Source organism: Netta rufina (assembly GCF_964035555.1).
Source record: "Netta rufina genome assembly, chromosome: 14".
NCBI lineage: Eukaryota > Metazoa > Chordata > Aves > Anseriformes > Anatidae > Netta > Netta rufina.
This window is the reverse complement of record NC_140137.1, coordinates 8,560,985-8,576,566: the sequence shown is the minus strand read 5'-3', so window position 1 is coordinate 8,576,566 and position 15,582 is coordinate 8,560,985. Positions and strand designations below refer to the sequence as shown.

Below are 15,582 nucleotides of genomic sequence, written 5' to 3'. Positions count from 1 at the left end.
ACGCTGCTTTGCCGGCACACGGCGGCGCGCCGTCGCGACGCTGTGGGACGCTCGGAAGGGGCTGGACTCTTGGCAGGACCGGGAGCCAGAAGGTCCCGTGAGACCCCCTCCTCCGCCTCATTCCGCCCTCCCTCTGTCTTCCCCCCGCCCCTTCTCTGTCCTGCTGCCTGACTCCAACGAGGGTTTGTTTTCCCGGGGGACACCCCCTCGTTTTCCGGGGGCCCCTTTCGGCTCCATCCCCTCTGCTAACTCTCACACCTTCCTGCCGGTGTCTGACCGGCCCCGTACGTGGGGAAAGGGACGCGTGCTTTTTGGGCTGGGTGTCAGCCGGCTGGAGCCCCGCTGCTGTCGGTGGGGCGGCCGCGCTCCCTCCCGGCCGCGGGGCTCCCAGCGCTCCGTGCAGTTATTGGCCGGGACTCTGTGTGCCGCTGTCGGCCAATGCTGGAGCGGGGGATCGGGCGGCCCGGCCCCGCTCGGAGCCGGGACGAGGCACAGAGAGACTGAGAGCGAGCCGGGGAGTGAGTCAGTGCCGTGCCGCCGAGCAATGCCCCTCTCCCCGCCGCACGCCGCGTCCCGGGGCGCCGGGCAGCGGCAGGAAGGGGCGAGCTGAGGATTTCTAGGGGGGGCCAGGCGGGGAGCGCTGCCGTCCTGTGCGATGAACGGCGTCGCCGCACGGAGCCGCGGGGTGACGACGGGGAAGGTACTGAGCCTCTGGCTTTTGCTCGGCGCTTCCTCCTGGGCTTCCGCCGCCATCCGCTATGCGATTCCCGAGGAGGCGCGGAGAGGCTCCGCCGTGGGGAACGTGGCGGCCGACCTGGCGCTGGACCCGGCGCGGCTCCCTGGGCGCCGGCCGCGGGTGGTGTCCGGCGGCAGCAGGAGGTTCTTCGCGGTGGATCCCGGGAGCGGCGCGCTGCTGGTGAGCGAGCGGATCGACCGCGAGGAGCTGTGCGGAGCGCTCTCCCCCTGCTCCCTGAGCTTTGAGATCGTGCTGGAGAAACCGCTGGAGCTGTACAGCGGCGCCGTGGAGATACAGGACATCAACGACAACGACCCGGTTTTTCCCAGCAGCCAGGCGAGGCTGGAAATCAGCGAGTCGGTGGCGGCCGGGGCGCGCTTCCCGCTAGAGAGCGCGCAAGACCCCGATGTGGGGATTAACTCTTTGCAGACCTACCAGCTGAGTGCCAACCCGCACTTCGTGCTGGATGTGCAGACGAGGGGGGATGGCAGCAAGTACGCCGAGCTGGTGCTAGAGAAGGAGCTGGACAGGGAGGAGCAGCGGGAGCTGCACTTGGTCTTGACTGCGCTGGATGGAGGCAGCCCGCCACGCTCAGCCCACGTGCAGATCCACATCGACGTCGTGGACTCGAACGATAATGCCCCGGTCTTCAACCAGTCCACCTACAAGGCAAGCGTGAGGGAAAACACTCCCAGTGGCACCCTGGTCGCCAAGATCAGTGCCTACGACCTGGACGATGGGCCCAATGGAGACATCATCTACTCCTTCAGCAGCCACACGCCAGCCAAGGTACGAGAGCTCTTTGCTCTGGACTCAGCCACAGGGGAGCTGAGGGTCAAGGGGCAGCTGGACTATGAGGAAACAAAGCTGCACGAGGTTTACTTACAGGCTAAGGACAAGGGTGCTGTTCCTGGCGTTGCTCATTGCAAAGTGCTGGTGGAAGTCGTGGATGTGAATGATAACGCTCCAGAAGTGACGGTGACTTCTGTGTACAGCCCTGTGCCTGAGGATGCTGCCCCAGGGACGGTCGTAGCTCTTCTGAGTGTAACAGACTTGGACTCCCGAGACAACGGTCTGGTGAACTGCTTTATTTCCCCTGGGATCCCATTCACGCTCAGCTCCTCTCTCAAAAATTATTACACATTGAAAACCAAAGCAGCTCTGGACCGGGAAGAGGCATCTGAGTACAACATCACTGTCACAGCCAGGGACTCGGGCTCACCACCCTTGTCTGTGGTAAAACAGATTCTGGTGCGGGTGTCAGATGTTAATGACAACGCACCCAAGTCTTCCCAGGACTTCTATGATGTGTACGTGCTGGAGAACAACGTGCCCGGCATCCCCATTCTTAACGTGAGCGCCACAGACCCTGACCTGGGGCGCAACGGCCACCTCACCTATTCCCTCCTGCAGGGTGACACCACTGTGGGTCATCTCTTCTCCATCAACCGGGAGAGTGGCACCCTCTATCTGCTGACTTCCCTGGACCATGAGGACCAGGTGGAGTTCAGCATGACAGTGCAGGTCCAGGATGGTGGCTCTCCACCTCTGGCCACCAACCTCTCGGTCAGTGTGTTTGTCACTGACCTCAACGACAATGCCCCCACTGTGCTGTACCCTCTCCCCAACTCCACCTCTTCCTACACTGATGTGGTGGCACCAGGTACTCCTGCGGGCCACATGGTCACCAAGGTGGTGGCGGTGGACGCAGATGCAGGGTACAATGCCTGGATCTCCTACACCCTGTTGCAGGCCACTGACCCAACCCTCTTCTCAGTTGGGCTGCACAGTGGGGAGATCTTCACAACCCGCCAGCTCCAGGAGGATGAGGCTCCTCAGCATACGTTGGTCATCCTGCTGAAGGACCATGGGGAGCCTGCACTGTCTGCCAGTGCCACTGTCTCCATCTCCGTGGCTGAGAGGGTCAAGGAGGCGCTCACCGACCTCACTGACATGGTGCCTGCACACGACCCCAGGAGGCACGTGACTTTCTATCTCATCTTGGCTGTGATTTTGGTCTCAGCTGCTTTCTTCATCACCATAGTGTCGGTGGGCATCTTCAAGTGCTACAAGTGGAGGCAGTCAAAGGAGCTGTTCAACAGCTCCAGGAGCACCCTGTACAGGACACCAGGGCCCTTCCACCACGTTGATGCGGTGCGAGGTGGTTTCATGCCGCCCAACTTCTACCACCAGGTCTATCTCACCACAGACTCTCGACAGAGTGATCTCCTGTGTAAAAAACCCTTCACTTCCAGCCCGCTGGGGAGCCGCCAGAACACCATGAGGAATGGTGAGCCAGGACCATACCACCAGATTGTGGGCACCACCAGCCGGCTCCCCACACCCACTGAGGTAATGTAGCCCCTTTCTGGGCATGTCCCAGTGCTGGGCTGGTCCATGCTATGTGCCCATGGCAGCAGATTGGGGCTTGGGGAGGGATATCCAGTTGCGCCGTGTCTCTAAAGGGTGGTTGACTTCTTCAAAATCGAATGAGCCATCCTGTGCGTCGATGACATTTGCACTGCGGCAAGCGGGGTCAAGTTAGTCTGTTCATTCCGGGTAGTGAGCATGTGTCTTTTGGATGCAGTTTTGGGTATGCCTTGCATGTCTAGCCGGTGGAGGCCAAGGTCAGCTTGCAACCATTTACAGAAAGTCTGTTGCTCGTGGGTTTTCCTTCCCTGTTTAAAACAAGAACTGAGTCCTTGCAGGTCCAGGCATCAAGGGGGGCCCGCAGTCCCTCTGCGCTGTGCCTTGGTGTGGGACAGCAGATGTGGGCTGCAAGCCACCAGCTGCTTGTGGGGCACCAGCACGTCGCATCCCACCATGTAGCACTCAAAGCTGAATGATGATGCTATTCCCCGATTGTGGCTGTAGAGCTGTCCCTCCTGTCCGTGTCTCACTTTGACTCCTTATTGTTCCGGTTTTATTTCCATTTAAGCACTGTGAGGATGCTTGTCTCGGGGCGGTGGGGTAGGACTGCAGGCTTCCACAGCTGCTCTCAGGGCTCCTCTGAGCTGGATGCTGGTTGGTGAGCGCACCATCCAGGTCTTGCTTTAGCAGCCCTATTGCAGTTTGTAATAATGCTGTCTCAGGGTGATGTCGAATGTCTAGGCTGAATAAACTGCAGACAGGAAAATGCTTGCGCATGGCAGGCAGCTCCTGTGCTTCTTCCCTGGTGGGAATTGTGCAGCTTAATTTGAGAGCTTTCAATTACGGGAATGCTGTGATCCTCAGGGATGAGGCCGGGTGGTGGATCCAGTAGAGGTGGGGGGATCTGATGGTTTTCCAAGGTGGTTGGTGCCGGTCTTGTGTCCCTTCCTGGGAGGCTGTGAGTAGGATCAAGTGGTTCGTCAGGGCAGAAGGGAATGAGATGCAGCAGAAGCTGTGCACAGGCACAGTGCTGTGTGTGCTGCCTGCTCGCTGCGGCTGAATCACAGGCAGAAGCAGAAACCTCCCAGAGTTATTTTATGCCTTTTATTATTTTTTTTTCCCCTCTTGCGTCGCTGCTCACACTCAGCACTTATCTGCAGCAGGCAGGAACGGCTGCGGCAGCTGCCAGAGCAAGTGTTCCTCTCCCTTTGTGCAGGTTGTGTTGCAGCTGGGGACAAGGATGTGTGTCCCCCCTCCTCTCCCAGGCTTCTGGCAAGAAGCTAGGGGAGGTGGGCAGTAACTGATTTGAGCTTGGGGATGGGGATCACCCAGGTGGTAACAGGCAGGGGGGAAGCTTCCCAGCCCCCCAGTGCTGCCAGAAACCAGCTGGGCCAGCATCGGGCTGTGGATTTTCAGGCTTTGTGGTAACAGATCCAACCCACTGCTGCGGACTGTGTCGTGCCCACCAAGGCTTTGCACCCCTGCAGGGCAGCAGCCAGCCCCCAAAACTGCTGCGGTGGGGACGGTGCAGCCCACCAGGGACCAGCCTCAGTGCTGGCCCTGTCCGGGGCAGGCGCTGTCTCGTGCCATGCAGGATCCCACCCTGCTCCCTTCATCTGGCTGTGTCGGAGCCCTGGAATGGGGGCACCTCCTCCTCCGTCCCTGACACCCCGTTCCCCTCTTGGCTTGTCGTGGTCCCCCAGATCCCCCAGGGGAGCTGCCTGCCACTTGCTCCATCCTCCTGGGACCCTGTAAGTGGATCCCCCCGGGGCCGTGTGGGCTTCACCAGACCCCTGCCCGCGGCAGCAGCGCCCCGCGGTGCTGGTGGCAGTGTCTGTGCCCCCATTACCCTGTCCGGGGTGGGGACAGGGCACACGGCAGGGCCACGGTCACGGCGAGTGGCACCGTCGGGAGCCCTCGGGGTCGAGCGGGCTGCGCGGCGGGGAAGCGGCTCGTCCAGCGTTTTGCCGTGCTGGCCCTTTAAGAGCTTCTCCCCCACCGCGGAGCGGGCAGTAGGCGGGACCTTGGCGGCGCTCTGCGCCAATCAGAAGCCAGGACTGGGGAGTCTCTCCCTGATTGGCAGCAGGCCGTCCCGCCCTGTGGCTCTGGGAACGGGACGGGAGGGGCCGCGGGGGGGGGGGTTGGGACGGAGGCTGAGCCCAGGCTCCCTCGACGGCGGGGCCCTGGGCACCGGGACCAGCCTCGGCCCCGTCCCCGGGGCCCCCTGGGGGCCCAGGCGGGGGGGTCCGGCAGGGTCGGAGCCGCCCCCCCCCTCCTCAGCCCCACAGGCTCTGGGTGCACCCAGGGGAGGTCAGGGGGTCCCAGGTGCTGCCCCCCGACAGGGGCTGAGACCTCTGTGGAGCTTCGATGCCTGTGTCAGCCGGGTGCGAGGCCTGGGCTTCCTTCCCCGTCTAATATCTTGGCCTAATGCTGAGATCTGGGGGTGACCTGGGGGGTTGTCGGCTGGTTCCGTGCTTTCACAGTGACTTGGGCACTGCGGAGATTTACCTCGTCCTGGGGTCAGGTCAGGGAAGGGCTGGCTGGGCAGGTGGGCATGGCCAGCACTTGTCTTCAGGCACAGGCCTCCCCTCTGATCCCTGCCTCTGACAGCCCCAGGGGCTGGCAGCCGTGGGCATCCCTTGGTGCGAGCCCTCCCGGCTGGTGGTGGCCCCGGTGTCAGCCTCGCTTGCAGGGCTGATGCTGGATGTGGGCACCAACCAAACGGGCAAAGCATTTGCTGGGGAGAGAAGGGGCGGGAGAAGAGCCCCTGGCACCTCGGGGCTCAAACAAGCACCTTTTCATAGGGCATGAAAAGTCCTTTGGCCCGCGTTCCCTACAGCTGCCCTTTGTCTGCGGGCGCGATGTGAAGCCACCATTGTGGGAGCGGGAGGGAACAGGGAGGGCTTGTACCTAGCGGGCTTCCAGGACGTGCAGTTTCCCAGAGAACGGGAAGCGAGCCGCCGGAGCAAGTGACTCAGGCTGGAGGCCGGGGGTGGCAGCCCCGCTGACGCGGGCTCGGGCCCCCGCTTCCCGCAGCTCCACGGAGCCCCCATTGGGTGAGCGGGGATGGAGCTCTCGGCCAATTGGGTGCTGATCTGAAGCGGGGGGATCTGCTGCTCCCCCCACCCCACCCCCCCCTTCACGCTGGGGCTGTGATTCAGCTCCCCTCCCCCAGCCCACCCCCTCCGCTCGGATGCTGGCAGCCAGAGCTACAGCCTGCTACAGCCCCGGAGCTGCTTCCCGAGCTGTGGAAGAGAGACCTGGGGATTTTTAGCAGCTCCCTGGTGCTGGTTGTGTCCCGTGTCCGGCCTTGGGCCAGATGCGTGTGAACATGGAGAGCATCAGCCTCCAGCGACCCGCCTGGAAATGGCAAGTACTGAGTTTGTTTTCGCTCTGCGGCTGGGGCTGGGTCTCCGGGCAGATCCGCTACTCGGTGGTTGAGGAGTCAGACGTGGGGACCGTGGTGGGGAACATGGCCCAGGACCTGGGCTTGAAGGTGGAGGAGCTGCCAGGCCGCAGGCTGCGCCTGGGCTCGGAGGAGAACCTGCGCCACTTCGCCGTGCGCCTGGACACCGGTGCACTGGTGGTGAGCGAGCGGCTGGACCGGGAGCGCCTGTGTGGAGCTGCTGCCAGCTGCGTGCTGTCAGTGCAGGTGGTGACAGAGAATCCCCTGCAGCTCTTCCGCCTCGAAGTGGAGATCCTGGACGTGAATGACAACTCCCCCAGCTTCCCCACCGCCCACCGCAGCCTGCGCATCGCCGAGTCCGCCGCAGTGGCTGCGCGCTTCCCCTTGGAGAGCGCGCAGGACCCCGACGTGGGCACCAACACCGTGGGCTCCTACCGGCTGAGCCCCAACTCCCACTTCTCCCTGGACGTCAAACAGCTGCAGGATGGCAAACTCTTCCCGGAGCTGGTGCTGGAGCGTGCCCTGGACCGGGAAGAGCAGCCAGAACTGCAGCTGGTGCTGACGGCCGTGGACGGGGGCAGCCCGTCCCGCTCTGGCACAGCACAGATAACAGTCCAGGTCCAGGACATCAATGACAACGCACCCACTTTTGACCGTGCCACATACAAGGTGCAAGTCCTGGAAAACACACCTGTGGGGGCCCTGCTCCTCCGGCTCAATGCGTCGGACCCTGATGAGGGCCCAAATGGGGAGACACAGTACTCCTTTGGGGTGCACACCTCCGACACGGTCCGGAGGCTCTTTGCCCTGGACCCCCACAGTGGTGAGGTGCGGGTGAGTGGGGCGCTGGACTTTGAGGAATCACCCTTCTACGAGATCCACGTGCGAGCCCGCGATGGTGGTGTGCCGGAGATGGAGGGGCACTGCGTGCTGCGGGTAGAGGTGGAGGATGCCAACGACAACCCCCCGGAGGTGCTGCTCACCTCCCTGCTGAACCCAGTGCCAGAAGACACCCCACTGGAGACCGTCGTGGGGCTCTTCAATGTACGGGACCGAGACTCAGGGGCCAACGGTGTTGTGAGCCTGGAAATCTCCCCCAATGTGCCATTTGCCATCAGGTCCCTGCAGAACCACTACTCCCTGGTCACCCGGGAGTACCTGGATCGAGAGTCCACCTTGCAGTACACAGTGGAGCTGACCGCCCAGGACGGAGGGTCTCCTCCCCTCACCACAAGGCTCACGCTACTCCTCAACATATCCGACGTGAATGACAATCCACCACGCTTTCTGCAGCCCTCCTACGATGCCTTCCTCCCGGAGAACAGCCCGCCAGGCTCCCTGCTCTGCACGGTCTCCGCTTCCGACCCCGATGACGGGGACAACTCGCGTCTTGTTTATTCCATAGAGGGTGGCCACGTGCAGGGTGCCCCTGCCTCTTCCTATGTCCACATCAACCCCGACAATGGCAACCTCTATGCTCAGCGCACCTTCGACTTCGAGCTGCTGCAGGTTCTGCCGGTCTCAGTGGCCGTGCGAGACTCGGGGTCCCCCCCTCTCCGTGCCAACGTTACAGTCTACATCTTTGTGCTGGACCAGAACGACCACCCCCCCACCATCCTGCACCCAGCCAGCGATGGCGATGTCCCAGCACCCCAGAGGGTCCCGCTGTCTGCCCCACCAGGCTACCTGGTGACCAAGGTGACAGCGGTGGATGCAGATGCTGGGTACAACGCCTGGCTCTCATACCGCCTGCTGCCTCAGTCCACCGACCCCTCCTTGTTCCACGTGTCCCTGTACACCGGGGAGGTGCGGACGGCACGCAACCTGCGGGACACCGACGTGGCGGCGCAGCAGGTCCTCGTCCTGGTGTCTGACAACGGCGAGCCACCGCTCTCCACCACTGTCACCATCAGTGTGGCCCTGGAGGAGGAGACCCTGGAGGAGAGCTACAAGCCTCGGGATTTCCTGGCTGGTACCAAGGAGAAGCCGGACCTGACCCTCTACCTGATCATCGCACTGGCAGCCGTTAGCACCGTGGCACTCGCCACCGTCACCCTCCTTGCTGCCCGGTGCCTGCGCCGCAGGGGCCGTGCCGCCGCCTCGCCCTGCTGCTGCTGGCTGAGCGAGTCACCGTCCCGGGACTTCTTCAAGCACTCCAGCCCGAAGCTGCAGCTTAGCTCCGATGGCACCCTCAAGTACATGGAGGTCACCCTGCGGCCCACCGACTCCCAGAGCCAGTGCTATGGCACCTGCTTCTCTCCCGGCTCCGACCGGAGCGACTTCACCTTCCTGCGACCCTGCCCGCCCCCCGCCACCCTCCCGAGGGAAACCGGGGCTTTCCTCTCCGCTACCGGCACCCTGCAGGACCCCGGCCAGGTGAGCGCCCCGGGGCCGGGGGATTGCGGTGCCGGGCCGGGGCCGGACGGCGCCGCCCCCCGGGGCCGCTCCCTCGGGGCTCGGCGGGGCGGGGGCCGCCTTTGTCCCCCCGCCTCGACGTGAGGGGCGCGGGGGGGGGCGGCGGCCGCCGTCGCTCGGGTTCGCGCCGCTCGGCAGCCGTTGCGCGCCGCGATTGGTGCCGGTGTTGCTGTCCTGGGGAAGGAGCGCGGCGATTGGCGGAGCGCCGAGGCACTCGGAGCCAATGGCGGGGCGGCTGCGCGGCGCCCCCCCCGTCGAGCCGCGGCCGCCCCAAACAATGAATGGGAGCGGTGAGCGCTGAGCGCGGCCCCGCAGCGCGGGCGGCCTCCGCCGAGGGCATCGCTCCCCGGCCGCCGGCCAGGATGCTGGGGGCAGGGAAGGCGGGCCGGTGCCTGGGGCTGCCCCGCGTCTTCTCTTTCTGTTTGTTCTTGCACAGCTCCTCAGCCCAGATCCGCTACACCATCCCGGAGGAGCTCACCCGGGGCGCCTTCGTGGGCAATATCGCGAAGGACCTGGGCACCGATGTGGCGAAACTGGCGGCAGCTAATCTGCAGGTACTGTCCGATTCGGATTCCCAGTACTTCTCGGTCAATGTGAACACCGGGGTTATAATGGTCAGTGAGCGGATAGACCGGGAGCAGCTCTGCGGGCAGAACGCCCGCTGCTTCCTCCACCTGAAACTCGCCATTGAGAACCCCGTGGAGTTTTACCGCATCGAGGTGGAGATCCTGGATATCAACGACAACCCCCCGGAGTTCCCCAGCGATGACGTGTCCTTGCGCATCTACGAGCTGGCGTCCCTGGGTGCCCGCTTCCCCATCCAGCCTGCCCAGGACCCCGATGTGGGCACCAACACCTTGCAGACCTACCACCTGAGTGCCAACGAGAATTTCAACCTCAATGTGAAGGCTCGCACAGATGGTGGGAAGTTCCCCGAGCTAGTACTGGAGAGAGCCCTGGACCGGGAACTCAGAGCTTTCCACCGCCTTGTCCTGACCGCCGAGGACGGGGGCTCCCCTCCCAAGTCCAGTAAGATGCACATCACTATTCAGGTCCTGGATGCCAATGACAACCACCCGGTCTTTGACAGACCATCATATGGAGCCCGCTTGGTGGAGAACTCGCCACTCGGCACCCTCGTGGTGAAGCTAAATGCCACCGACGTGGATGAAGGGCCCAACGGAGACATCCGCTACTCCCTCAGCAGCCACAACTCAGCTGCCTTACGCCAGATCTTTGCCATTGATGAGCAAACTGGGGAGATCCGTGTCCAGGGCAATCTGGACTTTGAGGAGGCAACAGTGTATGAGATCGAAGTGGAAGCCAAGGACATGGGGTCGCCCACGATGGAAGAGCACTGCAGTGTGGTGGTGGAAATCACTGATGTGAACGACAATGCCCCCGAGGTCATTCTTACCTCCTTCTCCAGCTCCCTGAGTGAGGATGCACCGCCAGGCACAGTGGTGGCTGTCATACACGTCAGAGACAGGGACTCCGGTGAGCAGGGCAAGGTCCAATGTCATGTGTCTCCAGATCTTCCCTTCCAGCTGCGCAAGGACTACGAGCACCAGTACTCACTGCTAACCAGCAGCCGGTTGGACCGGGAGCACGTTGCCTACTACAACGTCACTGTCTCAGCCTCGGATCTGGGCAGTCCCCCACTCTCCCGCCACACCATCTTGCCCATTGCCCTGGCAGATGTCAATGACAACGCGCCCCAGTTCGAGCAAGCATCCTATGAAGTGCTGGTGGCAGAAAACAACCCGGTGGGCAGCATGCTGGTTACCATCTCTGCTGTTGACCCCGACTCGGAGCAGAACTCCCGCCTCTCCTACTCCATCCTGCGAGCTGGTGGGACAGATCCAGGCCTGGATCCAACTCGCTACCTCTCCATACACCCCACAAGTGGCCAGATCTCAACCAAACTCCCCTTTGACTATGAGCAAACCACCTATCTCCAGTTCCACGTAGAGGTCTCTGATGGTGGCTCCCCGGCCCTGAGGAACAGGACATTGGTTCACGTTTTTATCGCGGACCAGAATGACAACGCCCCACGGGTGCATTTCCCCAGGGTCGGGGAGGACTCCACCACCCAGTTGCGAATCTCCCCCTCCACTGCCCCTCCTGCTCTCATCACCAAGGTGGTGGCCATTGATGCGGACTCGGGGCGCAATGCCTGGCTCTCCTACCACCTCGTGGAAGCCACTGAGCCGGGGCTCTTCAGCGTGGCCCTGCGCTCTGGGGAGATCCGGATCACCCGGGCCCTGCAGGAGACGGATGCTTCTGCACATGAACTGCTGGTGGTGGTCCGGGACGCCGGGGAGCCCCCACTCTCCACAGCCGTCACACTGGTGGTGCTGGTGGAGGAGCGGGGCCCCGAGGCCCTGCAGGGCTCCGAGGCTCAGGGCACAGACGGCGGGGGCTTGCCTACCATCACGCTTTATCTGATTGTTTCCCTGGTGCTCATCTCCACTGTCTCACTGGTGGGACTGGCGGTGCTGGGTGTGCGGTGTCTGCGGCGGGGCCCCGTGCCCACCACCCAGGGCTGCTGCGTGGAGAGCGTGGCCACGCTTCATCCCCCTCCCAGCCACATTTTTGGGCACTTGCACTACGAGCCCAAGCAAGGGGACACGGTGATGGGCGTCCAGGTGACAGCCACGGCACCCCCTGCCCCGCGTTACCGCTCCTGCTTTTCGCCCGTCTCTGACATCAGCGAATTCGTGTTTGTGAAACCCTCCGTGGGTGCAGCCGGTGCGAACCCGCCGGAGCCCAGCGAGGTGAGCTCGGGAGCGGGCAGCGCCGTCCCCAGCCCCACGGCAGCCCCGGCACCTGCGGGGCTTGCATCTCCCCCGCCCCCCCAGCTCGGGACGCGGCCCCCCGGCCGCTTGGGGGGGGGCGTGGGGGGTGGATTTTGGCGGCCGGTGCCCGCTCTCAGCTGCCGGGAGTCCCCGGTTCCCGGTGCCGGGAATCCCCGGCGCCCTCCCGGCGCGGCGGGGGCGGAGTGGAGGCGGCGGCGGGAGCGGGGAGGGGGGGGAGGCAGCTCCGTGCGTATTTTGGGGAAGGCGGTGGAGGAGGGAGAGGAGGAGGGAGCGAGGGAGGAGGAGGAGGAGGAGGGGGCTGTTGAGAGACGTAGAATTGTCACTCGGTCCATCCCCTCCGCTCGCCGACTTTGTGCGCCTTCTGTGTGCCGGGGAGCCGCTCAGCCGGCCGGGCTGCAGCCGCCCCCCCGTCCCCTTCCTCCCCCCCTTCCTCCCTTCCTCCCTCTTTCCCTCCCTTCCTCCCTTCCTCCCACCCTGCCCCGTTCCCGTGGCTCCGGCGGCAGCTTCGCCCCGGCGCAGCGCGCTCAGATCCAGCCGGGGCGCGGGGGGCTCCGGCGGCGGCGGCGGCGGCGGCGGCTCCCGGGACCGGCAGCGTGGGGAGGCTGCTCGGAGCCGCTTCCTCCCGGCTCGCACAGCCGGCTCGGCATGCCGAGGGGCCGGGCTCTGCCATGGCAGCTCCCGCTGCTACTCGCAGCCTTCTCCAGCCTGCAGCCGCCCGGCAGCGCCCAGCTCCGTTACTCCGTGCCCGAGGACCGAGAGCCGGGCTCGCCGGTGGGCGACGTGGCCAAGGACCTGGGGGTGGAGGTGCGGAGCCTGGCAGCCCGCAACCTGCGCCTGGTGAGCGAGGGTGAGCGGCGGCACTTCCAGGTGGACCTGGTGGCGGGCGTGCTGCTCCTCGACAGCCGGCTGGACCGCGAGGCGTTGTGCGGGCAGAGCCCCGAGTGCTCGCTGCACCTCCAGCTCGTCCTGGAGAATCCCCTCCAGCTTCACCGCGTCGAGGTGGACATCCTCGATGTCAACGACAACGCGCCGCAGTTCCCCAAGCCAGTGGTGGTCTTGGAGATCACTGAGGTGGCCAACCCCGGGACTCGGCTGCCACTGGAGGTGGCAGAAGACCCGGATATGGGCTCCAACTCCATCTCCACCTATGAGCTCAGCCCCAGCGAGCATTTTGCCCTGAGTATCAACGTGAGAGGGGATGGTGTTAAAATGCCCGAGATTGTACTCGAAAAAGCACTGGATAGAGAAAAAGTGGCTGTTCATCACCTAACACTGACAGCCCTGGACGGAGGGAATCCGGTGAAATCTGGCACTGCTAAGGTCACCATCCACGTCCTGGATGCAAATGACAATCCTCCTGTTTGCGACCCGCCCATATCCAAGGTATATCTGGAGGAGAATGTGCCAGTGGGCACTCTGGTCACCAAGCTGAATGTCACCGACCTGGATGAGGGTCCCAACGGGGATGTGGAGTATTCTTTCAAAACCAGCAATAATGCACCTGGTAAATTCACCAGGCTGTTCACCTTAGATCCCCGGACAGGGGAGATCAGAACCAAAGCCCCGCTGGATTATGAGGAATCCAGTGCTTACGAGATTGCGGTTCGAGCCCGGGACAAGGGGTCCCCGGCCATGGAAGGACACTGTCACCTGCGAGTGGAATTAATTGATATCAATGATAACAGCCCAGAGATTGTCCTGACCTCGCTCTCCAGCCCAGTGCAGGAGGATGCGACCCCAGGAACGGTGATTGCCCTTATTGGTGTCAAGGACAGTGATTCTGGTGACAACGGGCAGGTCCGTCTGCAGATAGCAAAAGAGCTCCCATTTAAACTGGTGTCGTCTTTTAAAGAGCATTTCTCACTGGTCACAAATGGTCCCCTTGATCGGGAGAAGGCCAGTGGATACAACATCACTGTGAGGGCTACAGATTCAGGGTCCCCACCCAGGGCCACACAAAAAACCTTCTATCTCCAAATTGCCGACATTAATGATAATGCACCAAACTTCTCCACCCCTTTCGATACAGCTCATGTTCAGGAAAACTCTCTTCCTGGAACATCTGTCTTTTCAGTGTCGGCATCTGATCCTGATGAGGGTAGTAATGCCAGGCTGTCTTACTCCATCCTGGACAGTGGCATGCAAGACATACCTATCTCGAGCTATTTTCGAATAGACCCAGACAACGGTACTATCTATACCGTGCGGGCTCTGGACTATGAGCAGGACAAGATGTTCCAGGTGCCCGTGGAGGTGAAAGATGCTGGGTCTCCTGCTCTGAGCAGCACTGCTGTGGTCCACGTGTTCATCCTGGATCAGAATGACAACGCCCCCACCATTGTCTACCCGTCCGTTCCCAAGGGTTCTGCCTTCCACCAAACCATCCCCTCCGTGGCAGAACCCGGCTATCTGGTTACCAAAATTGTAGCTGTGGACGCCGATAGTGGCCATAATGCCTGGCTGTCCTACCAGCTGCAGGAGACCGCTGAAGCTGTGCCTTTCCTCGTGGAACGCCGCTCGGGGGAGATAAGGGTCGCAGAGGCTCTCAGGGATACAGAAGTCCCCCACCGGCTGGTGGTCGAAGTGAGGGACAATGGGACACCGTCCCTCTCGGCCTCTGTGGTGATAGTCATTTCTCCAGAGGAAGACGGCGTGCAGGACTTTGCCAAGTCCTTGGACCTCCCCAAATCTTCTCCTAAGGATACCAACCTAACACTTTACCTCATCATCTCGCTGGTGTCCATTTCCCTCGTGTCCTGTGTGATGTTTGCCGTGGTGGCCGCCCGGTGTCTGAAAGCGGGCTCTGGCAGCTGGACCTTTGTGGGCTGCTGTCGAGGGTCTGCCCGCAAGCCCACCTCCCATTTCCATGGGCAGCTGAAGCCAGATGGCTTCATCAAGTACCTGGATGTGGGAGGAGCGGGCCTGACCTCCCAGGGACGGAATTACACCTCTTGTTTCTCCCCCATGTCTGAGCAGAGCGATTTCCTCTTTGTGAAACCTTTCAGCCATTCTAGCACTGCGGAGACCATGGCTGCCTACGAGCAGGTGGCCAGCACCTTAGCAAGTCCCTGCGATGGGGTAAGAGATAGGGGGGGTTCTTACTGTCCTTGCTACATGCAGCCATCAGCACGATGCGGGCTGCCTGGCTGCTCTCGGGCTGTCCTGCTGCTGCAGGAGGTGGCTGCAGGGCACGAGTGTGACTGTCCCCTCCTGGGAGGTGGCAGGGGAAAGGTTTGGCTCTGCTGGAGGTGGGGGAAGGGGCTGGGCATCACCGTGAAATCAAAGCCTGAGAGCTTTGTCTTGGCCCCGTCCGTGCTCTTTTCTTTTTAAAGTGATTCCTGGCACGTTTGGGAAAGTGGGGTTGTGGGTGCTGAAATCCTTTATTCTGTTTAAGCCCTTTATTCTCTCCACCGTATGGAAGCAGAGGCAGGAGGTGACCTGAAAGCAAAGTTGCTCGGTGTTTCTTTTGCTCTATTTTAGAGGTGTTTTGTGGATGTTTCTCACTTCTTGACTCTCAAATGTTATTAATTACTGATGGTGCTCTGGCAAGGGATTACTTTCCAGCCTGGTTGTTTCAAGTGAGGGGTTGAGTTCCCTGCTCGGCACTGAAATCGGTGTCATTTTTTGCAAAGATTCTGGTGACCTTACGTGCCCTTGGACTTGCAGAGACTTGGGCAGCGACGTGCTGTGAAAACTTTAGCCATATGTATTCAGATGTCTAAAAACAGATATAAGTGACTGCATTTAGCTGTAGCTTTTTTAACTTTGGGATATAAAAAGTAAAGTCACTTTGTGTCATAAATGCCTGCCCTAAATTTGAAAGTAGTAATTGCAAC

General features: G+C 62.0%; 2 protein-coding genes across 2 annotated transcripts in view; both read left to right on the top strand.

Annotated features, from left to right (window-relative positions):
* LOC311214689 (uncharacterized protein) overlaps positions 1-15,582 on the top strand; it is a gene marked incomplete at its 5' end in the record, with an annotated part of 104,582 nt that overhangs the window by 71,462 nt on the left and 17,538 nt on the right.
* LOC311214675 (protocadherin-16-like) lies at positions 481-15,484 on the top strand (the record flags this gene model as incomplete). Its single annotated transcript, XM_084295402.1, has 6 exons — positions 481-3,088; positions 6,426-8,916; positions 9,243-11,885; positions 12,250-12,339; positions 12,441-14,824; positions 15,413-15,484. Exons 1-6 carry the CDS (start codon positions 656-658, stop codon positions 15,482-15,484), a joined length of 10,113 nt encoding a protein of 3,370 aa, XP_084151528.1. The 5' UTR covers positions 481-655.